Source organism: Siniperca chuatsi, linkage group LG24 (genome assembly GCF_020085105.1).
Source record: "Siniperca chuatsi isolate FFG_IHB_CAS linkage group LG24, ASM2008510v1, whole genome shotgun sequence".
Taxonomy (NCBI): Eukaryota; Metazoa; Chordata; class Actinopteri; order Centrarchiformes; family Sinipercidae; genus Siniperca; species Siniperca chuatsi.
In genome coordinates, this window is record NC_058065.1 from 16,160,629 (window position 1) to 16,187,406 (window position 26,778).

General features: G+C 39.0%; 1 protein-coding gene across 21 annotated transcripts in view; it reads left to right on the forward strand.

The window, feature by feature from the left end:
- Positions 1-26,778, forward strand: part of LOC122872195 (diacylglycerol kinase zeta-like) — a 172,020-nt gene that overhangs the window by 43,067 nt on the left and 102,175 nt on the right. For all 21 annotated transcript variants that reach the window (XR_006377047.1, XR_006377048.1, XM_044188106.1 and 18 more), the window contains 14 exons: positions 2,367-2,423; positions 2,696-2,764; positions 3,022-3,093; positions 3,248-3,364; positions 4,897-4,968; positions 5,941-6,039; positions 6,737-6,819; positions 6,939-6,999; positions 10,186-10,299; positions 11,027-11,164; positions 13,324-13,402; positions 13,576-13,631; positions 17,738-17,800; positions 24,414-24,487. Coding sequence is in view for 19 of the 21 variants with exons in the window: in XM_044188106.1 (XP_044044041.1) it covers positions 2,367-2,423; positions 2,696-2,764; positions 3,022-3,093; positions 3,248-3,364; positions 4,897-4,968; positions 5,941-6,039; positions 6,737-6,819; positions 6,939-6,999; positions 10,186-10,299; positions 11,027-11,164; positions 13,324-13,402; positions 13,576-13,631; positions 17,738-17,800; positions 24,414-24,487 (1,154 nt within the window). In the remaining 2 variants the exon portion in view is untranslated. The remainder of the gene's footprint in view (positions 1-2,366; positions 2,424-2,695; positions 2,765-3,021; positions 3,094-3,247; positions 3,365-4,896; positions 4,969-5,940; positions 6,040-6,736; positions 6,820-6,938; positions 7,000-10,185; positions 10,300-11,026; positions 11,165-13,323; positions 13,403-13,575; positions 13,632-17,737; positions 17,801-24,413; positions 24,488-26,778) is intronic.

Sequence of the window (26,778 nt, forward strand, 5' to 3'; positions counted from 1 at the left end):
GTTACATTGTGCTGTCAGAAGGAAACAGTATCACCAGTGAAAGATCAACACTAAGTTCTCATAGGAAGTACAACACAGTAATTAATCTAGTAAATATACACATAAAGTCCACAAGACTAAAAGTAAAATGAGTAAAGTACATAATAATTATCCCAACAGTTGTTAGCTTAATTCAACAGTTAAGCTACTTAGAATGTTGCATTAGCAACACATTAGCAGAGAGCTAGTATACTAAATCACAAATCAACAATCACAAAACAGCTTTAGTAAAAGGAGTACCTACAGATAATGCTCCAACAAGAGCATTTGGGGAGTTGATGAAGATGTTTGTCAATATTTGCCCAGACACAGATCTGCCAAATGGTGGATGTAACAATGTCCCCCACCCAACTGAAACCAACTGATGATGGGAGAATTGTTACATTTTGGATATATTTGAGGCACTACAGTATGTAGAGCACAAGGTTCACTCTGATAATTTGGACAGTCAAATAATACAGTGAACAGTAAATATAGTGACCTATATAGTAAATAGGGAGTCATTTCAGACACAGCTCAGTCATCCACTGACAACTGGTCCATGATCTTTGACCTCTTCCCAGTTGATGCTGTGAAGGTTTTGGTCTGGTCTAACGACCTGTTCTCACATGACTGATGCCCTATACTTAGGTCACGTGATGACAACTGAACCATCTCCATGACAACGGCGCAAACTCCATCTGTGGACAAAAACTGTGAGATGCAGTTTAAAGCTCTGGAAAAAGCTACCAAGTGGACCTTTGATTAAGATTTTGTCTTTTTCCATGGTCAAGAACAAACTTTCATGCTCAATGTTTATATGGCTGTTTATAGCTGATATATTTTGATTTACCCACATTAGTCAACTGTTAACAAGAAGCAGTATCAGGAGGAACACTGTTGACCAAAAGCAAGCAGACAGTGCATAGTATAATGAAAAGTCACGTCAAAGCTGGAGTGCGGAACTTTTACATATAAATGAACATCCGTTACATTCAAGCCATTGCCAAACGAGTTCACACAAAGCCTATCACCGCCAGGTAAATTTCTCTGTATTTTGCAGTATACTGGAGTTTTTAAATCTGGTGTCTGTGGCGACATTCCCGCTCTGGCACACAGGTAGTGATGCATTTTATGTCAACCGGCAATGATTGGTTTGCCAGAGTTGAAAGGGAGAGCAACCGTAGCCACAGAGTAGGCTATAGCTAGAAGTATGGCTGAAAGACCTAAGAATCGTACGTTTCTGATGCTCCAAATAAAAAAGAAACTCAGGTTTCATTCTTAAACTAACATTTGATTTGAAGTTTTAATTTATATGATTTTGTTTTAATTTATAATTAGAATATAGTCAGAAATAAAAACATTCCCTACATTATGACAGTGTCACATATACTGTACTGTACAGTCTTGATCTGTTTTTCCAACATGTTTTTGAAACCACTATGGTGCTATGATGCTTCCATTGAGAGAAATATTCAAACCTAAGACTACATGTTTTTATTTGCTATGTGGAAAAATGCCACATGTCTTGTGCATCATTTTATACACAGTCCCCCAAGATCAAGTCTGATGTATTTGATATCTTTGGAAGCTTTCAGGTCATTTCTGTGGATTTGAACAACGTGAATCTGTTAAGTTGAATCTGCTGAGTTCAAGAAGTCAACCAAAGAAAACAAAGACGTCATCTTATTGAGTCAGTCAGGTCCTTTGGTAGCATAAACTTGTATTTCTTCAAGCTGTTGCCCATGTTCATGACATCAATAGTATACCGCTAATCATGTGAAACTAATGACCAACTGATGCATTTTTCATTATGAGAACATGGATACCACCGAGGTCTGTGATATGCAAGGCTGAACCATGATCTGTAGGAGAGAATCAGAATGAACCAGAACAATTCAGCAGGATACAATGGCCTGTTCCATACGCCTTCCACAAAAACAGCTTGGTTGGCCTAACAGTGTTCAGCCTGGCAACCACAGTGTCTGGTGGTGTCCCTGCTCTGGTCATGGTGGCCCTGATTTTTCTTTTCTGTGCACAGTTCACTTTGGGGAATCATGGTGCCTCCCCTGGAGGCAGAGCTCACTTTCACTGCTACAAAGTCACACATGTGTGAACCTCTTTAGCTGAACCACTTCTTTCTCCTAAAACATGTTCTACCTGCCAACCTGATTATTGGACATCATTCCAATCATGGCTCTACAGATGTGTCCATGTTGTAACAGCTGTCTGTTCAGGAGCTCCATGCATTTTTCTCTTACAGTAGTTTGTGCAGCAAAGTTAGAAGCTCAGTATAGTATCTATGTATTTACAGCTCTCTTCCTCTCTACTCTTCCTCTACTCTCCAGATTAATTTCAGGTGTAAACCCTCTTTCAGAGAATCAGGCTCTAGGAACATTCGAGAGGTGAGTTCTGGAAAGTTTCTTTCTACAGATTGTTGATTGCTGCTGGAGCTGTTTTAGAATTATTCTGATTCTTCATCTTACAAGCTCAGGAACCAACAGGAAAATCTCAGAAACTGCAAAAGCTACAGCAACAATCCTCACCTTGTTTTCTCTGTTGTTTTTCACTAATATTTTTTATATTTATAAAACGGTCATGGATTCAATGTTATAAAAAGTTAGCTATTTAATTTAGGTTTGGAAAATGACAAATTGTGTCATTTGTGTGTGTTCAGCCTGTTGTGGTGCGTCATCACTGGGTGCATCGGAGACGGCAAGAAGGCAAATGTAAACAATGTGGGAAGGTGGGTGGTAATTCTGGTAGTATTTTTCTATTGACCAATAATTTGTTGACCAAATAATGTTTGCTCATCATACAATGAGTTTTTTAACATTAGCACAGTAAGTCTCTCTCTTACAAGCCCCCCAAATTTAGTATTATAAAGTGTTATCTTAAATTGCTTGAGTAACCCTTTAAGTAAATATAGATGAAACTAGTTTAAATTAATTTTTCAGTAGCAGTGAAGCACAAAATAATTTCTGTTTGTTTTTGTGTGTGCAGGGTTTCCAGCAGAAGTTTGCTTTCCACAGTAAAGAGATTGTGGCCATCAGCTGCTCCTGGTGCAAACAGGCTGTGAGTATGTTTGAAAAAGGGACTTACAGTGTGTAACAGGGAGTTACACACTGGAACAAGACAATAATTTGACTAGACTTAAACTACCCCAAAAAGTCTTTATTTTTTACAAAGTTAAATTCTTTCTAGTATAATGTTGTATGTCCCTCTTTAGTACCACAACAAGGTGTCCTGCTTCATGCTGCAGCAAATTGAGGAGGCTTGTCCAATAGGAGCTCACGCTGCCCTTATAGTTCCACCCACATGGATCATTCGGGTTCGACGTCATCAGGTAACACTGCTTTCAGTCACTCTTAACCCAGTTTGTCTTTATGGGGGGTCAGAGACAGCACCTAATTCTACAGTACCTGTCTTGTCACGCACTAGACTCACTGCCTCATCATGCATGCAGGAGTGTGTTTTACATACATACTGTACATGACCACGTACATGCCTGTGCTTGTATATCAACTTTTAAAGCAGAAAACATCTGTGATTGACTGTCCTTCTGTCCATTTGCATTTATACAACTTATATCCACCCACCCACTGTCAGCAAGAAAAAGTCCCCACTGTAACAAAGAGCTAGAAAAGAATATTTCACATATAACACAGAAAACAGTGCAGGAAGCTGACCAAATAACAACTCCACTCAGAATTATTACACTACAATCATTACAGCCACCCCCAATGACATACTCTATATAGAAATGCTTGGTTGGGCATTGGGACACAAACTATACATCACCATTAGCTTAATATGCTGTGTGTCTACCCGACTCTTTCCACTCCCAAGAATGGCCAGCTGCACAATATTTATCAAAGTTCAAAATAGCTGTTTATTATTCAAACCCTCAGAAATTAGCAATTCCCAAAACAACAAACAAAAGTTTACTAGTATCAAACCCTAAACTTTCCTAACAAAAAAATTAATTTGAAATAAATAAAGTGTCTCTAACCTAAATATTTAACATCAATGTCAGCTGCTACTCTACTTACAGAAACTCTCATTATAATATACACAAAACTAAATGCTGGCTTCAATTGTTGTACCTGGCAGAGGCGGAGGACATGGGTTGCTGTCAGCTGGGGTTTAAATTGAATAATGTCATCAGCTTGTTCAACCCGGAGGCAGCAATCTCTTCAAACAGACCAATCATGGGGCTCCACCTGTTACTCATCACCCTTACACACACTCTAAGCAAAAGTGGAGGAGAGAGAGATCTGTAAATTCAATCATCAAAACAAATAGGACCCGGGGTCATAACACAGCTCTCTGTAGAAATTGACCACATGTAAACTAAGAAAAATAGATGATGATTTAGACACACTAAGTAGCTAAGTGACTGATGATGCACTCCAAGCTGTCCTGATATGGAAAAATTTACCCCAATAGTGAAAGGGGGTGAAATGTTAAGAAGCAGAAAGGGTTTGTTCCCTTTCTGCTTCTTAACATTTCACCCCCCACTCTTCCATTGTTTTCATATTGGACACACTTTGTTGTCCATTACTTATACCATCACTTATGTAACTATCAGTCAGTTTAACTGTTGCTGTGGCTGTTGTTGCAGGTCCTTACTGTAGATTCTAGCAAGAATACCATTTAAACTTAGACTCAACTGGTGATGGCAACTTTGTTTGAGGTGTCCTGATTTGCCAGCCAGTCAAAAACAACTACTTTTCATGGTCATGGTTAGGGGTGTCGCAATATATCAGACTGACGATAATTGTGATTATGAAATATTGATATCATGTTCATAATACACATATGATAATATCGTGTAAATAATCCAGTGCCTCTGTCTCTGTTTTGTGTCTCTAACAGTCATCTATGAAGTCGAGTAAGAAGAAGAAGAGAACATCGTTCAAGAGGAAAAGCAGCAAGAAAGGAGCAGAGGTCAGTCCTGCGCTATATTCTGTGACCCTCTAGAAGCAGAGCATAAACATATCACTGTATCTCTCTCTGTACCACCTCTGGCCATATGGTTAAGGTGCATATATGAAACAAACAGCAAATGTTTTAAATTCTCCTTACAGTGGTTTTGGTTCTTTGTGACACTTTATCATCTTAACTTATCTGTGTGCAACTTACTTCACAGGAGTACAAGATGGTGAATAATACTTTTTAGAGAAAACAGAAAAAGAAGTTTTAATATATTCACAGATCGATTTCCACATGGGGATCAATAGTGTTATATTTAAATAGCAGCATACACATGAGCAATGGTAGGTTTTATCGCAGATGAAAAACCATGAAACCGTGTCCATCAAAGGTTGAAGTCATTCTTATTGTTCAACCACCTAATGTAGCAATGAATATGTAAATGATTGTGCTCAGCAGATACTGCATACTATAATCAATGTATACTGACTACTTAGTTAGGGTGCATACAAAAGAAAAAAAGCACCAAACATCAACCATGAGTCCACTTTTTCTGCTCATAGTCAGAGGAAATTTAACTTGTCCACCCAAGGTTGAAGTCATTTTTATTCGTATTGCTGATACTGCAAACCATAATCTATGTATAATGACTACTTAATTAGGGTGCAGATGTAAAAAACAAGCAAACCTGTGTTTTAAATTCTCCTCACAGTGGTTTAGTTTCTATGTTTTGTGTTTAACACCCTCTGAAACTCTTTTAAGGATAAAACCTTATTTAAAGATATTTCTTAGGGACACGATTTGTGGTAAATTTGTGCTTGTCTTTGTCTAAGGAAATCTACAAATGAAAGGCTAAAGAGCTGTTAGTTTTCTGTCTTGGGTTAAATGTTTAGGGACACCAGCCTGTAGATCAGCCCCAGGTTAGACAGCCTTAATGGACAAACTCTGCTACTGAGGATCTGAGCAGATCATCTTCTTCTCTGACAGGAAGGACGACAGTGGAAGTCGTTTATAATCCGACCCATCCCGTCACCATTGATGAAACCACTGCTGGTGTTTGTCAACCCTAGGAGTGGAGGAAACCAGGTATTCATGAACAAACCAGTCAACCTGGTCACAAACCAGTTCATTAGTCAGCCAGTGGGTAAACTACTATAGTCATTCAACAAATGGGTCAGTGAACCAATCCACGCATCATACAGTTTTTATACTAATCAGTCAACCTTTTTACACAGTTGTTCAGTCAGGAAACAAGTTAGCATGTTAGTCAATATATTAGCTAAGCAGTTACGGTGTCACTAAACCAGCCTGCAAGTCTGGAAGCCAGTTATTCCGTCAGTCACTCTGTCAGTCACTCAGTCAGTAAATCAGAGAGGCTTGGACTTGAGTCACATGGTTTGGACTCTAGTCAGTCTTAACTCAAAAGCTCATGATTTCATGCTCAACTTGACAAAAAGCAGTATACTGGATGTGTACTTTGACATCAGTGGCTGGTGACTTAATTTTGACACAGGCCTTATGTCTTGAAAGACTTGGTCCGGTTCCTCAGCCGGAAGAGAAATTAAACTGACACTACATTTAATGTAGAACACATAATCACTTGATTAGGAAACCCAACATTTAAGATGTGGACCATGACCCACCTCTCTCAACCTGGGACTTGACCGGACTTGAGTCTCACAAAACAATGTCTCAGTCCTAGCTGTTGTACTGTAAGTTGATTCTGGGTTAGCTTAGTTACTTTCTCACCTTCGAACATCCTGTTGGTTTCTCTGTCTGACAGGGCACCAAGATCCTGCAGTCCTTCATGTGGTATCTGAACCCCAGACAGGTGTTTGACCTGAGCCAAGGAGGACCAAAGGAGGGGTAGGTCTCTGTCTCTTTCTCTCTCTGGCTCACACACTCACACTAACATCAGTAAACATCTACTGGTGGTGTCAGATTCATTTGGCTGAATTGACCCTTAACTAGTGTCAATCTTGTAGCCTGGAGCTATATCGTAAAGTCCATAACCTGAGGATCCTGGCCTGTGGAGGAGATGGCACTGTGAGTAGCAACACACACACACGCACACACAGAGAGACATACACCATTAGTATACGCATATATGTATAATAAGAAATGTATTTGTAAAGTATAACACTTAATATTCACCATATAAACTGCACAGAGGATAGAAATGTAAGACAGAAAGTAGATATGATAGAGTAGACCAAGAAATACAATGAAACATAAAATTGCTAAAAGCTTAAAAAATATAACTAAAACAAAAAAACAGACCATTACACTGATGTGATACACTGAATGGTTTAAAAAATGAATATTTATTGGGAGGTAGTTTGAGCAGATTAAACCAGGCTGCTGAATTTAAAGATGTAACAGTAACTTTCTCTGTACAAAAGACAAAATGGGCTTCATCCAAGATATTTTTCTGAAATATAAGAAGCATGACTAAACCAGTTTAGTGATATGCTGATTGAAATGTGAACAAAAATCCTAATAAAATCTGAAATTCCCAGTTTATAGCCACTAAATTGTTAGACAGTGAGACCTTGGAATGTGTCTCAGTGATTACAATGTCTGTCTGATCAATATTTAATTGAAGGAGGTTTTTACGCAAACTCTGATGCCAAGAAGGCAATTTTGTAAAATAGATAATATCCTAATATTATCTGGATTTAAGGAGTGGTGTATGTCCTGTAATCAGCATAATATGAAAAGATATCACGTTGTCTTATAATATCAGCCAGTGGTAACATATAAATTAAAAAAAGAATATGCCCAAGAATGAAACCCAGAGTAACTTTGTGGGTATGAAGTGGGTATTTAGCTGAGGAGTAGTTTCTGATGGACACTCAGTTCAATTTCAATTCAGTTTTATTTATATAGCGCCAATTCACAACAGAAGTTATCTCATTGCACTTTTCCTATAGAGCAGGTCTAGACCGTACTCTTTATAATATTATTTACAGAGACCCAACAAATCCCACCATGAGCAAGCATTTGGCAACAGCGGCAAGAAAAAACTTCCTTTTAACAGGCAGAAACCTTGGACAGAACCAGACTCAATGGTGGGCGGCCATCCGCCGCTGCCGTGTTAGGTTTTAAGAGAGAGAGAGAGAGAGAGAGGTTTTGGGGGAGGGGCATGGGGGAGAGGGAGGCACAAGGCAAATACCACCTAGAATTTTTTAAAATAGTAATAATGTAATTGTAGTGGTAACATTAATAAATTACTACTACTACTACTACTACTAATACTAATAATAATAATAATAATTGGAATGACAGCCATAGGAAAAACAATGACAGCACCAGCAACAGCAACAGAGCGAACAACAACTGTAGTAGCAGTTGTCAAGCAGGAACACTGGGGCAGCAAGTGGGACACAACCACAGATCCAGTCTCTGCAGCTCCGGAGGTAGAAATACCTGCTGAAAGCGACAGAAGGAGACTCTACTCTACTTGTGGAGACACTAGGAACCACAAGTAACCCTGTATTCTGGGAGCGCAGTGTTCTAGTTGGGTAGTATAGTATTAAGAGATCTTTAAGATATGATGGTGCCAGACCATTAAGAGTTTGTAGGTGAGGAGAAGGATTTTAAATTCTACTCTGGATTTTACAGCGAGCCAGTGCAGAGAAGCTAATATTGGAGAAATATGATCTCTTTTCGTAGTTCTTGTCAGTACATGTGCCGCAGCATTCTGGATCAACTGGAGAGTCTTAAGGGACTTATTCGGGCAGCCGGTTAATAAGAAATTGCAACCTAGAAGTAACCAATGCATGCACTAGTTTTTCTGCATCATTTTGAGACAGGATGTGCCTGATTTTTGCAATGTTGCGTAGGTGAAAGAAGGCAGTGCTTGAAGTTTGTTTCATGTGGGAGTTAAAGGACAAATCCTGATCAAAGAAATTTCGAGGTTCCTTATGGTGGTGCTGGAGGCCAGGGCAATGCCATCTAGAGTAACTATATCTTTAGACAATGTGTCTCGAAGGTGTTTGAGGTCAAGTACAATAACTTCAGTTTTGTCAGAGTTTAATATCAGAAAGTTGAAGGTCATCCAGGTTTTTATGTCCTTAAGGCATGCTTGAAGTTTAGCTAACTGGTTAGTTTCATCTGGCTTGACCGATAGATATAATTGGGTATCATCCGCATAACAATGAAAGTTTATGGAGTGTTTCCTAATAATATTGCCCAGAGAAAGCATATATAACGTGAATAGAATCGGTCCAAGCACAGAACCTTGCGGAACTCTGTGACTAACCTTGGCACGCACAGAGGACTCACTGTTAACATGTACAAACTGAGATCGATCTGATAGATAGGATTTAAACGAGCTCAGTGCGGTTCCTTTAATGCTGATTACATTGGTCTCGAATGCAGCACTAAGATCTAACAAGACAAATACAGAGACAAGTCCATTGTCTGATGCAATTAAAAGGTCATTTGTAATTTTCACCAGTGCTGTCTCTAAATCCTGACTGACCTGAATCCTCAAATAAACTATTCTTATTTAAAAAGTCACACAACCGATTGGCGACTGCTTTCTCAAGGATCTTAGAGGGAAAGGGAAGGTTAGATATAGGTCAATTGTTGGCTAAAATCCCTGGATCAAGAGTGGGCTTTTTAAGAAGCAGTTTAATTACAGCTACTTTAAAGGATTCTGGTACATAGCCTGTTAATAAAGACAGATTGATCATATCCAGTAACAAAGTGTTTACTAAGGGTAAAACGTCTTTAAGCAGCCTAGTTGGAATGGGGTCTAAGAGACAAGTTGATGGCTTAGATGAATTAATCTTCAAAGTTAGTTGAAGAAGGTCAATAGGAGCAAAGCAATCAAAATATATATCAGGATTTACAGTTGTTTCTAAGGTTCCTGTGTTTGAAGATAAATCGGTACCGGCTGGGGGCAGGATGTGATTTATTTTTTCCCTAATATTTAAAATTGTATTATTAAAGAAACTCATGAAGTCGTTATTACTAAGGGCTGTAGATACATGGTTCAATAGAGCTATGATTCTCTTTCAGCCTGGCTACAGTACTGAAAAGAAACCTGGGGTTGTTTTTATTTTCCTCTATTAATGATGAGTAGTAAGCTGCTGTGGCATTACGGAGGGCCACTCACTGACAACTTCCTGACAATTTCCTGTTTAAGCGAGATGGATGGATGGAGGGACACACACTGTCTATGTAACTGCATGTATGTGTGTGTGTGTGTGTGTGTGGAATCAGGTGGGCTGGATCCTGTCTTGTCTTGATGAACTGGCATTAAACCCTCAACCTCCTGTTGCCGTGTTACCACTTGGAACAGGAAATGACCTCGCCAGGACCCTCAACTGGGGAGGGGTGGGTACAAACACTGACAAACACGGCCACACACAACTAAACTAAATGAGTAAATACAGATAGTCCAGACGGTGTAGTCCCTCATTCGTCCAGGAGTGTTCTATCGTAGAAAAGGTTTCAGTCGTAGTCATCTGGACACTGTTTTCAGAATCAAGACGTTTCGGCTCCCATCCGGAAGTCATTCTCAATTGTGAAAAATCATGGAAACAATTAGGTCAGTTTCAGGTGAAACTAGCTAGAGTAATCAATAGATACTCAGGTAGACTCCTTTCTGAGGGCAGGGCTTATGTAACACAGAGTAGCTTAAATTTCTGAGTTCCCGGTCCATTTTTTCACAATTGAGAATGACTTCCGGATGGGAGCCGAAACATCTTGATTCTGAAAACAGTGTCCAGATGACTACGACTGAAACCTTTTCTACGATACAGATAGTCCAGTTACCTACTGTTGGAAATCTGAGCTACTGCTGGCTCATTTTGTATTCAACATTCAGTGAGCTTCTGCATTTACCTTTAATTTGTCACTAATCTGTACGTACCTTTGGATTTAGCCCAAAGGAACATAATGTTGGTTCACACAAATATATGTTCTCAGCAGAGTTTCTTTATTATAAGGTGATTGTCACCTCAAATTTAAAAATCTTGTTTTATATCCATATACAGTACATACTGTATATCTGTATATATGTATCTGTAGTATATGTTTTATAGCTCTACATGTATTCCAGGGCTATACAGATGAACCTCTGTCTAAGATCCTGTCCCATGTTGAGGATGGAACTGTTGTCCAGTTAGACAGATGGAATCTACAGGTTGAACCAAACCATAGTGCAGGGCCTGAACCAGATGAACAACAAACTGATAAGGTCAGTGCACATACACACACTTGCAAACAAAAGCATCATATCCATATACTCCACTGTGGACACATCACAAATCACAAATTTGCCTCAGGTGGCTTTACAATCTATACAACATACGACCCTTTGATCCTCATTTCGGCTGAGGAAAAACCCTTTTAATAGCCAAAAATTACAGTATGGACAATCATGATGACGAAGTTATGAATAGATTGTAACATGCAGTATATAAAAAATGGATCCGGGAGGATGTTGAGCATCTTCAGGTGTTGCCAAACAGACCTGAGCCACACAAACTCCTCTCCACCATGGAACCTGGAACAGGACAGACTACACAAATACACAAGAGGCAAAACTCAAACACACCCTTCAAACAGGTAGGCGAAAGGAAAGAGACACCCACAGAGGGAGAGAGAGATACAAGAGGAGAGGCTGAATCTCCTGGAGGACGAAGATCCAGATCCAACACTTTTGGAATGAGGCGCCGATAGCCAGGGCGAGAGAGAGAGATCCCAGGATGGCCGATGGTCCAGCACAGAGACACCTGAGTAAAAAGAGAGGAGAAGGAGAAACTAGGGAGGGAGAGGGAGAGAGAGAGGGAGAGAGAGAGAGAGAGAGAGAGATAGATAGGCACACAGCTGAGGGTTACAGAGATGCAGTGGTTTTCAGAAAGTTTACAATATTCTCGTCAGCAGAACAAACATGAACTGTAAGTACTAGGCTTAATAGATTAGATTCTCAATAGATTGGATCAAGATGTGGTTTCTTAAGTAGAGGTTTAACCACAACAGACTTAAAGCTAGTGGGGACAAGACACAAATTAGAGAGAGATTTTTCAAGGCAGGTGGTTGGTTTAGAAGTTAACGCCAGCTTGAGCAATGTTTCGAGAGAGATGGTCTCAAAATTTGTAAGAACTGAGACTAACTGGGTCTCTAATCAGACTAATCAGCATAAGACTATCTTTTTGTATCTAATCTCACATATTTTCCTACAGAAAAAGTCTAAGAAATCCTGAGTCGTAAATGGTGTGCAGCTAACAGATGGCAGCTTTTGAGTAAGTTTAGCTACATTGTCAAAAAGAAATCAAGGATTTTGTTTATTGTTGCTGATTAGGCGAGAGAAATAAGCTGCTTTGGCAGTGGACAGAACATGCTTGTAATTCAATACACTTTTATGCCATGCAAGGTAGAAAACTTTAAGGTTTGTTTTACATAATTTACGTTTCATCTGTAAACCAGCTAATCAATAGTCTATCCATCCAACACACCGAAAAAGCCTCTGCGGACTTCCTCACACTTAAAGCATGTGCACTGGAGTCCTCCAACCGAGCTGGTTGAGAATGGATTAAAAAAATGTCATTTTGGGGGATTGTTATGCTCAAAAAATGTATTCACTGTTTTACAGCCACTCCTTTTCCAATGATTGTGAATGTGAAAAATGCTTTTTGGGCCAATGTGTTGTCAGCTGATGAACGTGGAAGTACAATACCCTGAGTGGCCACAATACAAAAATCGCTTCACAGCCTAGCTCCACACCCCTCGTCCTGTTGTCAAGGGCCACCAGCAAATCATAAGTTTATCTTGACCAACACTTTCGTCAGTTACAAGGTGTCTTCTCTTACCACTAGGAGTCCTCCTAAATGGTGCTAAAAGTTCTTATCAAATGTGTATGTTGCATTTTGCTGTAGATGTTTATGGTTGAGCTAATTTTGCTCAACCTTTGGGTGGTGGGGGTTAAATAGTTTATTTAGCTTAGGAAGTAGGAGAATTTTCTCAACCCATAAAGGAAAACTTCATCCTTAAAAATCACCAAATTTGGAGATACATGGTTTGCACTGGACAGGAAGGGTATGAAAAATTGTAATATGAAAAGTAACTACTAAAGCTGTCAGACAAATGTAGTGGAGTAGAAAGTACAGCATTTGCATCTGAGATGTGGTGGAATAGAAGTATATAGTTGCATAAAATGGAAATACTCAAGTAAAGTTCAAGTACCTTGAATTTGTACTTAAGTACAGTACTTGAGTAAATGTATTTAGTTACATTCCACCACTGTTCACCAGTACACAGGAGCGGGAAAAGGAACCAGATTGGACTACATTTTTAACCCAGATGTAACTGGTGTGTTTTTATGTTTGTGCATGTTTTGTGGGTATGCTCTCTCAGCTTCCTCTAGATGTTTTCAACAATTACTTCAGTCTTGGATTTGATGCCCATGTGACTCTAGAGTTCCACGAGTCAAGAGGTACATTCATATTAATAATCAGAACAATGACAAACAAATGTTATTGGTACTAACTGCACACTACACTATATACTATGTGAGAAGTTCCTTAATATTGTTCACATTAATACTGATGCTACTTATATATGAAATGTTTTGTTTATTTACTGTCTCTCTGTCTGTCATTGTTTTAGAGGCCAACCCAGAGAAGTTTAACAGTCGTTTTAGGAATAAGATGTTCTATGCTGGGGTGAGTGCATCTCCATGTTAAATGTTTGTTTAAAGGTGCTATTGATAACATTGATAACATTCAGCCAATAGATGACGCACTTCCCCTACCCCCTTCCATTCCAGTGGTTGCCAGTTCGTTTCATGGTTGAGTGGAGTGAGACAGACTCAGTCATATCAAGTGATGAATCTTTCGTTATAGAGTAATGAATTCATTTTGCAACATATAGCTATACATTAGCTATAGATTTAGGTTACTTTGTGCTGTGGTGTTTCATGTAACGTTATCTATGGTAATCTTAGGATATGGCTAGCTAGCTTTAGGTAACCCTTTTCCCCCCATCATTTAATAATTATAGGGGCCCTATATTGCAACACTTACCGTAAAATTATATTTCAACCATCCTTACACTATAAGACATTAGTTAAATATTTACATTTTAAACCAGTCAAAGAGTACAGTACAGTACATTGTAGGGATACTATGAAAACCCACAGCGCTCAACATTAGACAGACAGCTACAGTAAAAGTTGAAGTTTGACGTAGTGTTGACCTAACTTTAGTCGAAGTGTTTTCTTGCTGAAAATAAATCTCATAGCAGATTATAAAACAGCTGAGTGCCACACAGCAACAAGTCCCTCAGCAAAGTGTCTCATAATAGGGCTAACATTAGACTAAACACTATGAGCAAATTTACAGTAGTTCAGAACTTTAATTTACCTTCGACATGCCACATTGGTAATATATTGGGATCCCAGGTCTACTCCGTTCGTCGAGTAGACCTGGGAGCGATCGTCTTTTCATAAGGGTACCAGTCCACCGTGACTGGTCAATCAACTTGCCCTGCATAAACTTGTACTGGCCCCGGTGGGAGATTGACCATCTGGTGATCTGGTGCAGTGAGAACAACTTGGAGCTCAACACTCTAAAGACAGTGGAGATGGTAGTAGATTAGATCGTGTCGCTGAATTTGTTCTCTGTGCTCCACCGTATAAGATTGTTAATTTCCTTGCGGTATGAAGTTTCATCGTTGTTTGAAATCTGGCAGATGATGGTGGTGTCATCTGCAAACTTCACAACAGAGTTCTCTCCATGTCGGGGGTTGCAGTCGTGGGTGTACAGCGTGAAAAGAGGGGGCTAAGCACAGCAATATGTTAAAAATGTCAGTACATGGCCAGGGACTAGTTTTCCAGTATCTATATTTGCTGTGGATACTGACAGTGGGCGGTCCTTTGGAGGCAGAGTAGACTTTTCAGCTCACTCTGTGTTGAGGAGATCAAAGCGAGCATAAAAGGTGTTAAGCTCAGTGCCCCCTCCTGCTTTTGTAGCCTGTGATGGTCTGGATAACCTGCCTTTGGTGCTGAGGTCTCTCTCTAGTCTCTGCTGATGCCAGCTTTCAGTCTAGCTCGGTGGCGCTGTATGCTTCCTTGGTGGCTGTGGCTTAGAGGTAGTGGGTCGTCCACTGATCGGAAGAATGGCGGTTCCCCCCAGGCTGCATGTCGAAGTGTCCTTGGGCAAGATACTGAACCCCAAATTGCTCCTGAAGGCTGTGCCAACGGTGTGTGAGTGTATGTGTGAATGAGCATTAATTATTCTTTCTGATGAGGAGTTGGCACCTTGTATGGCAGCCTCTGCTATCAGTGTATGGAATATGTGTGTGAATGGGTGAATGACACCAATGGGTGTTGACATGTAGTGTAAAGCCTTTGAGTGGTCGGACTAGAAAGTTGCTATATAAATGCAGTCCATTTACCAATTGTCTCCTGACCGAAAGGCAGCTTGTTTGGCTCTGGAAAAGGCCTTCACCTCTCCATTCATCTAGGCTTTCTGGTTGGGGAATTATTTTATTGTCTTTGTGATCATCACATCAACACATTTGCTGATGTATGATGTCACTGATGATGAAAATTACTCAAGATTGATGTGGTTCTTCTGGGTGGTGGCAGCAGAGCTGCTGTAGCTTCATCTGACCACACATTAACTAATTTTTTCTGATGGTTTGATCCTTTTAATCAGCTGGGAGTAAGTTGGCAGGAGAAGCAGGAAATGTGTATTTCCAAATTAGGGGCAAGGAACAGCTTTGTAGCTGCCAGGAATGTTCATGTAAACATGATCCAGGGTATTGTTTCCCTGTTGGGGGTATGGACATGCTGGTGGAATTTAGGTAAAACAGTTCGGAGGTCTGTTTGGTTAAGGTTGTTTTGTCATGTGACTGCTGATTCCTGTTCCTGTACTGCATTTTTTGAATTTGTGTCTGGGGAAATGTAAACAACAGCAACAAAAACACTGGTGAATAACATTAACACTTTGTCATGTGGGGAATATTGTCCTTCAACTTTGACTACATTTGAGCACCAAGCATCATTGATGTAAGTGCAGAGTCTGCCTCCCCCTCCCCGTGTCTACACCGCATTTACACGCGCCGCCATTGCGTCAGTAACTAGTGACTATAACTGTCAGACAAATGTAGATAAATGTAAAACGTGTGTTCATATTTTTAAGTTAGATAAGGACACTTTAGCAGGAAAGCTAATGTGGGTCACTCTCTACTTACTTCCCCCTCCCTCGCTGGCACACAGTTCCTCTCATTACACTACTGTCTGGCTGTTAGCCACTGTGACTGTCTGCTCTCACTATGATAGAATGCTAATGTTACTGCTGTATGCAAGATTTGGTTGCCTGTATCGAAATAAGGTCTGCATCTACGTAGATGGATACCTTATGGTATTCCATTGAAATAATGCAAAACTAGGGGGCGCCATCATAAAACCAAAAAATATAAAATATAAATTTCTCTATTTTGGTTTCTGCTTTTTTCGCAAAGGAGAACACAGGACAGGTGATTTATTTATTTAGGAGAGAAAAAAAACCAAATGTATCAATACAACTAATTCATGTACATTACTACTACTACAACTATTTATAAATATAAATAATGTATTCATAAATCTTGTAAACACCTCATTTGGTATCCAAACACTATCTATGTGGTCACAGCATTTCATCAAATATTTGCCCTTACGATACACATAACTCTTTTTTGCATGGTGCAACCCTCCCCTACAAGCCTCTGCTGTGGTATTCTCACAGCAACATGGAGTCTCTGTCCTCCCTCTGTGTCCACCTCTCCCAGACCAAGCACATCACACATCGTATACTGACAAATCCTCCCTTATATATGAGCAGGCTGTTGTCCCTCTCTGATGTCTCTTTGCTCCATGTTCACTATATGTGATACCTACATAAAACTCAGTTTTGCCCCGTGTGTAAATGTTTTTTTTTGCTAAATGATAGCTGAGGAGTTGTACCTGTAAACTACATTACATGTGATAAGTTGCACTTTGAGGATGAACATTTTGAATTGAATTTAAAGATTCATCTGATATTAATTATTTTTGTGACACAACCAGATTACTGAAATCTATGGAACATTTATGTTTGAAAAGTTGTGACAGTTGGCTCAAATATTTTGCTTGCTAGGATTTACACAATGAGCATGTTGATAAACAAGCAATTTAATCCATTTAGATCACAGAGGCTAACACAATGCATCACAGGATCAATTAAATATATTTGTAACTATATGTAAGACTTCAACAAGAAATGCATAAGCTGTGCAAATGAACCATAGATTTGAGAATCAAGGTTTTTATTTGATGCCTGTACCTAAGCAAAGTCAAAATTCAAAACCACAATTAACAAAACCACAGAAGACTTGCAATGAGAGAAACTTACAGTATTATTGTCTGTCATACCAGTTTTGTCACTAAAATGTTCTGGGGCCCTCAGTTGTTCTTTGAAATATAAGTATATTATAGTATATATAGTTTTAGGTATGAGGTCACACCAGTTGCTTTCCAGGATGTGTTACAAGTGTCTGTTGTCAGTCTTCTGGCCCCTTTATGTGGTAAACATTAGGTGTCTCAGATCAGGCTGCTGTATAAGTGTGGTAAGAGACACACAACTAAATAACTTTGCAGTTAAGAAGATTGTTTTTTGAGTCACTGTCTCTGACTTTCCTCTGAGGCAGTCAATCCTTCTGTGGGTTTCACAATGCACTCCTCTGAGAGAATCCTGCTTACCTGTCTGCCTGTCTCTGTGTGTCTGTGTGTGTGTCTCTCATACAGACAGCATTCTCAGATTTCCTGATGGGAAGCTCCAAAGACCTGTCTAAGCACATCAAAGTGGTGGTGAGTAGTTGTCAATCACGCAGTCAGTTATTTGTGTGAAAACACTGAGTCACTTCATCTCTCTCTCTCTCCTTCTTGTGGACTGTCAAATCAAATCAAATCAGATCAAATAAGCTTTATTGGCATGACAGATACATTCAATTCAATTTTATTTATATAGCGCCAATTCACAACAGAAGTTATCTCATTGCACTTTTCCTGTAGACCAGGTCTAGACCATACCCTTTATAATATTATTTACAGAGACCTAACAAATCCCACCACGAGCAAGCATTTGGCGACAGTGGCAAGGAAAAACTTCCTTTTAAGAGGCAGAAACCTTGGACAGAACCAGACTCAATGGTGGGCGGCCATCTGCCGCTGCCGTGCTTTATCAAAGAGGAAAGTCTTAAGCCTACTCTTAAATGTGGAGATAGTGTCTGCCTTCTGAACCCAAACTGGGAGGAGCTTGATAACTCCCATTCTACTTTTGGAGACTCTAGGAACCACAAGTAACCTTGCATTCTGGGAGCGCAGTGTTCTAGTCTGGTAATATGGTATTATGAGATCTTTAAGATACGATGGTGCCAGACCATTAAGAGCTTTGTAGGTGAGGAGAAGGATTTTAAATTCTATTCTGGATTTTACAGCGAGCCAGTGCAGAGAAGCTAATATTGGAGAAATATGATCTCTTTTCCTAGTTCTTGTCAGTACATGTGCCACAGCATTCTGGATCAACTGGAGAGTCTTTAGAGACTTATTCAGGCAGCCGGTTAATAAGGAATTGCAGTAGTCCAGCCTAGAAGTAACAAATGCATGCACTAATTTTTCTGCATCATTTTGAGACAGGATGTGCCTGATTTTTGCAATGTTACGTAGGTGAAAAAAGGCAGTCCTTGACGTTTGTCCCATGTGGGAGTTAAAGGACAAATCCTGATCAAAGAAATTTCGAGGTTCCTTACGGCGCTGCTGGAGGCCAGGGCAATGCCATCTAGAGTAACTATATCTTTAGATAATGTGTCTCTGAGGTGTTTGGGACCAAGTACAATAACTTCAGTTTTGTCAGAGTTTAACATCAGAAAGTTGCAGGTCATCCAGGTTTTTATGTCCTTAAGGCATGCTTGAAGTTTAGTTAACTGGTTAGTTTCATCTGGCTTGATCAATAGATATAATTGGGTATCATCTGCATAGCAATGAAAGTTTATGGAGTGTTTCCTAATAATATTGCCCAGAGAAAGCATATATGAGGTGAATAGAATCGGTCCAGGCACAGAACCTTGTGGAACTCCGAGACTAACCTTGGCGTGCACGGAGGACTCACGGTTAACATGTACAAACTGAGATCGATCTGATAGATAGGATTTAAACCAGCTTAGTGCGGTTCCTTTAATGCCAATTACATGTTCCAGTCTCTGTAATAGGATGTGATGGTCAATGGTGTCGATCGCAGCACTAAGATCTAACAAGACAAGTACAGAGACAAGTCCATTGTCTGATGCAATTAAAATTACAATTTTCCCATTTGTAATTTTCACCAGTGCTGTCTCTGTGCTATGATGCACTCTAAATCCTGACTGACCTCAATCCTCAAATAAACGTCACACAACTCATTGGTGATTGCTTTCTCAAGGATCTTAGAAAGAAAGGGAAGGTTAGATATAGGTCTATAGTTGGCTAAAATCCCTGGATCAAGAGTGGGCCTTTTAAGAAGCGGTTTAATTACAGCTACTTTAAAGGACTGTGGTACATAGCCTGTTAATATAGATAGGTTGATCATATCCAGTAAAGAAGTGCTAATTAAGGGTAAAATGTCTTTAAGCAGCCAAGTTGGAATGGGGTCTAAGAGACAGGTTGATGGCTTAGATGAATTAATCGTCGAAGTCAGCTGAAGAAGATCGACAGGAGCAAAGCAGCCACAACACACATCAGGCTCTACAGCTGTTTCCAAGGTTCCTGTGTTTGAAAACAAGTCGGCACCGGTTGAAAGCAGGGCTTGATGAATTTTTTCTCTAATAGTTAAAATTCATCATTAAAGAAGCTCATGAAGTCGTTATTACTGAGCGCTATAGGAATACATGGTTCAATAGAGCTATGATTCTCTGTCAGCCTGGCTACAGTGCTGAAAAGAAACCTGGGGTTGTTTTTATTTTCCTCTATTAATGATGAGTAGTATCTTATTATCTTTTTTAGAGGAGCGATAGAATTTAGTGTCGTTCGCAGTGAGCCTGCAGCACTATCAACAAGATGGTCAATTTGGGAGGGGCTGCGATTTGCATAGGAGTCCTCTGTTATATTGAGACATAGCATTGAATTAAATGCAGATGGGATTGCTTCCTTGAATCTAGCCACAGCAATATCAGATAGACATCTAGACTAAGAATTTTTGCCTAACGGCGTGTAGTCCAGCAATAGCAGTTCAAAAGTTATTAAATAATGGTCCGATAAAGAAGGATTCTGTGGAAAGACTATTAAATGTTCAGTTTCAATGCCATATACCAGAACAAGGTCGAGGTTGTGGTTAAAACAGTGAGTGGCTTCATGTACACTCTGACAAAAGCCAATTAAATCTAATAATGAGATAAACGCAGTACTAAGACTATCATTTTCAACATCCACATGAATATTGAAATCACCTACAATAATTACTTTATCTGTTTTAAGGACTAAACTTGATAAAAACTCTGAGAATTCAGATAAAAATTCAGAATAAGGACCAGGAGTGCGGTACACTATAACAAATAGAATTGGCCGTCGTGTTTTTCAGGTCGGGTGTGAAAGACTAAGAACAAGGCTTTCGATTGAGTTATAATTTAGTTTAGGTTTAGGGTTGATTAATAGACTTGAGTCGAAGATGGCTGCAACTCCACCTCCTCGGCCGGTGTCTCGAGGAATATGAGTATTAATATGACTGGGCAGAGTGGACTCATTTAGGCTAACATATTCTGCATGACCCAGCCAGGTTTCAGTAAGACAAAATAAGTCAATATGATAATCTGATATTAATTCGTTCACCAGTACAGCCTTAGATGACAGAGATCTGATGTTTAAGAGTCCACATATAATTCTCCTATTTAATTGTGCTATTTCAGCGTTTCTGTTTAGGTTTTTATTTATAACTCTTCTTCTGTTAACTTTAGATTTTGTTAATTCAGAAACCTCCATTACCAAAACAGTACAGAAAATTATTAACATTGACAGATGCAATAAATATAATAAAAGTCGATATACAAATATTGACTTTCTCTCTCGCTGCATCTCTGTCTCAATTCAATTCAATGGGGCTTTATTGGAATGGGAAACATGTTTACATTGCCAAAGCAAGTGTGAAATAAAAACAACAACAATCTCTCTCTCTCTCGCTCTCTCTCTCTCTCTCTCTCTCTCTCTCTCTCTCCCTCTCGCTGACTCTTATGCTCTGTCTTTCATTCTCTGCCCTTGTCTCTCTGTCTTGGTTAAAAGACACTGCATGGAGAGAGGGGCTGAATGTGCAGGATAATTGTTAACCAGTGTGGAAGGTTTTTTATAAACCACCGCTAAACAAGAGGTCAGGTGATCTGCAGTGAAGAATTCTGCAGGGAGTGCTGGCTGTCAACAGCTTTGTTTCTAAAACCATCCGACTGTGTCCATTAAATGTCCTTTCTGTCAGTCCACAGAAACTATTTTTCACTGTTTCCTGTGTAAAAGACTTGAAGTGTTATTTGAAACGTTGAAAAATCTGTTCATGAATTGCAAATTGGTCTGAAAGTGCTTTTATATTTGGTTCTGGTTATAAAAAAGAAAATGCAAAGACGTGGCAGCTGTTGAACTTTGTTGTGGGAAAGGCCAAACTGTCCATTTATAAAAATAAAGTAGAAAATGTTTCATGTGAGGAGCTGCTTCCAATGTTTGTGTCTTTAGTGAAGGCCAGAGTCAGATTGGACTTCAGGTTTTACTCATTCATGAATAATGCTGATGAGTTTGCAGTATGTCTCAATGGTGCTTCACTGGAGCCATCTTTTTTGTTGTTGAGGGGGAGCTGTGCTTTAACCATCTTTTCTATGCAACATTTTTAATATTTTTAATCACTGTTTAATCTAGTAACTATGTATTGCCTTGATTGTCCTTATTTATTGAAAAATAAAAGTGTTTCAAAAATCAATCAAATCAATTGATTCAATTCAGTATGCTTTATTGGCAAGAATGTCAGGTGACCAATATTGCCAAAGCGTCAAGGATAATACAATTCAAGAGATGAGAAAAAAAATACAACTTATCAAATATAATAAATAAAAAGAACAAGAACATGGCAGAAAACAGTAAACTAAGTTTTGTTTGATGAGTGAAGATAGGATAGGCCAATCTAATCTGTGTTTGTGTATTCTACGTCTACTGTATGTAGAAGTAATTAGGAATTAGGAAATAATTAGCAACAATATATTAATAAAAAATTGTAAGTGTCAAATGTAAAAACACATGAAGTAGAGAAGTAAATCAAAAGGCAGAGTGTGAGCTGTAAGGAGACTAACTACAGCTGTGATGTGTTGTTGTGCTGGTTGTCAATTAGGCTGTCATGCACTAACATCTTGCTGCTTCTATGACGTTGACACTATTTTCTCCAAGTAGATGTTGCATTTTAGTCTTGTCAGAGAGTGTATCAAAATCTTGGAATTTACATTTAATTTTTGAAAAGAACTTTGTTCTAATGTCTTCATATGTGCTACATTGTAGCATAAAATGTTGCTCTGTCTCCACCTTTCTCCGTGGACAGAGCTGGCACAGTCAAGCAGCCAAGTCTGCCTGTGTTGGCCAGTCTCTATGGCTGTGATTGCTGAGTCTGTACATAGTTAATGTCTGGTCAGATAGTCTGCCACCATGTACTGTCTGTTTAGATCCAAATAGCATTGAAGTTTGTTTTGAGTTTTTGTGGTAGATATCCAATAGTTAATGTAATTTTCTCTTTCTTTAGCTATAATTTGGTTGGGCCAGATTGTGTGAGGGCAGTCCTGAAGCCTGGTGCTGTTAGAGGAGGTGAGCCTCAGGACCAGCAGGCTGAGGTGACTCCTCTCTATGTTATGTTCTCCTCTTGGCAATGGAGCGCTTTGTAATGGTAGGAGTTGGGGTCACTTGTTTTTAGGTGTTTGTAGAATTTGATTGCTCTTTTTTGTATCCTAATGAAAAGGGAAAATTGGCCTAGTTCAGCTTGGCATCCACTGTTGGGGGCCTCAGTGTGCAGTGTTTCAATTGGGTGTTTATCCCATTTTTCAAAGTCTTGATTTACAAGGAGGACCCCACACTTCACTACCATACAGTAAAATTGGTTCGATTATAGATTTGAATATTTTGAGCCAGATTCTAACTAAGGTATATCTATGTTTGAAGACTTTTTTATAGCATAGAAAGCCCTTCTTCCCTTGTCTCTGAGATCATTAATGGCTATATTAGAATTTCCTGTAGAGGTAATTTTTAGTCACAAACATTTCTGTGACACCTGAGTCGTTTCTGGAAGACCATAGTTGTTGTCTTTACAGATTAAGTGTCAGGGCCCAGGTCTGACAGAAGTTTTGCAGATCATCTAAGGAGGCATTACAACAGCAACTGGATAGAGCTAGAAATATTAGGTCATCTGCAAAAAGTAGGCATTTAATTTCTGTGTCAGGGAGGGTGAGACCAGGGAAATCTGATTGTTCTAGTGATTTTCCCAATTCATCAATATAAATGCTAAACAGGGTGGGGCTGAGACTACAGCCCTGTTTCAAGCCTCTGCTTTGGGGGAAGAAATCTGTTTCCATATTGACAATTTTCAGAGCATATTTATTATGTATACATTGTTCTAATGATATCATATCCCCCCCCCAATTTTCAGTTAATTTAAGGAACAGACCATTATGCCAAATTGAGTCAAATGCTTTTTTGAAATCTACAAAACAAGAGAGAATTTTGTTCTTGTTTTGTTGGACATGTTTATTACCCAGAACTTTCATTCCCATGAACTACTTTTCAGAGAACTAAAAGGTCTAAAGACCTGCAAAAATTTGTCAAATTATACCCATTAGGTTATACCAATCACACACCTGCATAATTATTGTTTTAACTTATTAAACACATTACCTGCAATTTAGCATAAGGACCTTTGCTTATTTTAACTTATGCACTCTCACCTGTTTTAAATACTGAGCTTACCGGTGTATAATGGTGAAATTGACAGCCACTATTTCCTCAGCGCATTGTAAATATTAGAATATGGTAACATAAGCATAACATAAGCATAAGCATTATGTGTCTTTTTACATATGTAGTAGTATATACTTGTTTAAAGAGAGGTTGGCCTGTGACCGTCAAACCACTGCTGGCCTTCTTAGCTTGGTGTCAGTTAGCTAGCAGGACAGGCAGTTAAGTTAACTGTCAGTTTGGCAGTTGATTAGGTTTTTGGGCAGGTTAACAAGGGGGATGGATTTTGGTGATTTTGCTGTCAAGGGGGATGGTGTCCCCTCTCAAATCGCCTACTGCTTCCAGGGAGGTAATTCCTCTAAATAATAGTTTCTTCTTATTATTTTGTCAGAAAAGTAAAAGTTCATCTCATTTTAAAACAAAAAGGTGAACATCTTGATCATGATGCATTAATATACTCTGTTTCTATCGCTCTCTCTGTCTCCAGTGTGACGGGACAGATTTAACATCAAAGGTTCAGGACTTGAAGCTACAGTGTCTGGTCTTCCTCAACATCCCCAGGTGATACTACTACTACTGTTATTGATACTATCTTCTACCATCTTCTACTGATAATACTAATACACCATTGTATTTGTACTGCAACTTGTGGTGTGGTGTTTTGTTTTCACTTGAGTTTTGTCTACTTTGACTTCTTTTAATCAGTATTTCTTTTAGTATTAAGATTTTTTTTTTTTAAAGAAGCACAGCCTGACATTACATCATCATACCAACATTCTAATGCTCTGCTTGGTGCCAGACTTTGGTGCCAGTTCTATTCAAGCCTATAGAAGATGCATGGTTTGCAAGATGATTATTGATTTGTCCAAATGTGTGCATTTGTTTATTTGCTGTTGGTCTCCAAATAGTATCCAAAGACAATTAAAGGCATACTCACCATATCAAAAACAAAGAATTACATAATGTTAGCTAATGGGCACAAAGTGTTAGTCTGTTACTAACCTCAGTCACACATGCATAAGAAGCTCCAGTCCATTATTTATTTTATGTGCCCTTAAAAGAAAGTTGCAGATTTCCTCATTTAAATCTACATGCGCCACAGCAAATAAACTCACGTTTTCCAGTGTCTCCGTCATCACACTGGACATCAACAGTAGTACGAGATTTCTTCCACTCCCACAGATATAGCTGTGTTAACATAAACAATGAACATTTACAGCTAACCCGCTAGCTAACGTTAGCTAATAATTAGCGTTATGTGATAAGCACAAACAGCTAACAGCACTGTACAGTGTAAGTATTAATACACGTGTGTTTTAAAGTTTACCAGGATATTGCTGCATAGTGTTAGCTAACTATAAACGTACATAGAGTTTAGCTATAACTTGTGAGATCTGACGGGTTGCTACTTTTTCAGCGCGATGCCATGAAAGGAGCGCACATATGGTATTTTTTCCCTGATAATGCTAACATTACAATGTGAACAACAAATCTGTGTTGAAATAATAGAAATAAACAAAATAAACTCTGCTGTCAAAAAAACTTTTTCTCACCGTCTATGCATATATGTCATGGTTTTGGGTTTGAGTCTGTTTTATTTTGAAATAGCCTCCTTCCCTCAAGTGTCTTTTAGTTTGCTTCTTGTCTTTGACTATGTCTTGATCAGTTTCACCTGTGTCTCGTTGTCAACCTAACCTAAGTGTATTTAGTCTGTGTCCTTCCTTTGTTCTGCGTCAGATCGTTGTACGTTGTATCTCTGTCAAGCACCCGGGTTTGTTTTTCCCCTGGATTCTTTGAACCCTTGTACCTTGCCTGTCTGTGGATTTTGGCTTTTGCCTGCCCACCGCTAGACTTGTGTTTCTGTTTTGAAACTGCTTATGTGCTGTGAGCTACTTTTTCCTCCCGTCTCCAGTATACGTAAGCCTTCTTTTGTTAATAAATTATCAAACTGCACCTGCTCAGCCTCCGTTGTCTGTATTTGGGTCTTACTCCTGCTTTCCTGCTTGACACACCACAACAATATATCGCTCCAGCACCAAACAGGAAGCAGCAAACCGGGTAGTTACTTTGGTAACTCCTCAAATACCGTCACACACACACACACACACTAAGACACACACGCGATAGACGGTAAATTAACAGTGTTATGAGTCGGTGTTTAATTCGGCATGTATCTGATCCACCAACCAACACGTATTTTAGTGAGAAATCTTAATTTTTGGAATGGTTCGCATCATTCCCACGGTCTTCTCCCACTAAAATAGCGCAGCTAGCGAGTTGAGTCATTTTTGTGACTGCTCCTATGATCTCAGACTCAAATGCTAATCGTTGCATGGGTGTTGAAACTTGTTCAGATTAATTTTGATCACCCTTAGCCTATTTATAGACTTTATTTTATCATTAAAATATAACAATAACAATTAATATAATGAATTGTTCACATTTTAAAAAATCAGACAGCATGTTGTGGAAAAGTCAAACAGTGTACAGTTTAAATAAACTCAGTACTGTTTTTAATACACTGACTACTAATTGTTGATTGTATCCTGTTCTGTCTTCATACAATGTAATTATCACCTATTGTTACTGCACAATTGGTTTTGGCCTTGGTGCCCTACATTTTGGCTGTGATGCCCCGATAAATTTGTATTTATCAAAGGCCAAAGTGGCCTTGCCATAAAAATGATTTAATTTCAGGCCTGTAACATTAACGTAACTTGCATGCAAATATATTATTGAATTAACATACAAATTAAAAGAAATGTACTTTGAAAACACATGGAACATTACCTAAATAACAATAAAATACCAGTGCCTCCATCATCTGGACTGATAAACTGTGAAACTGAGAA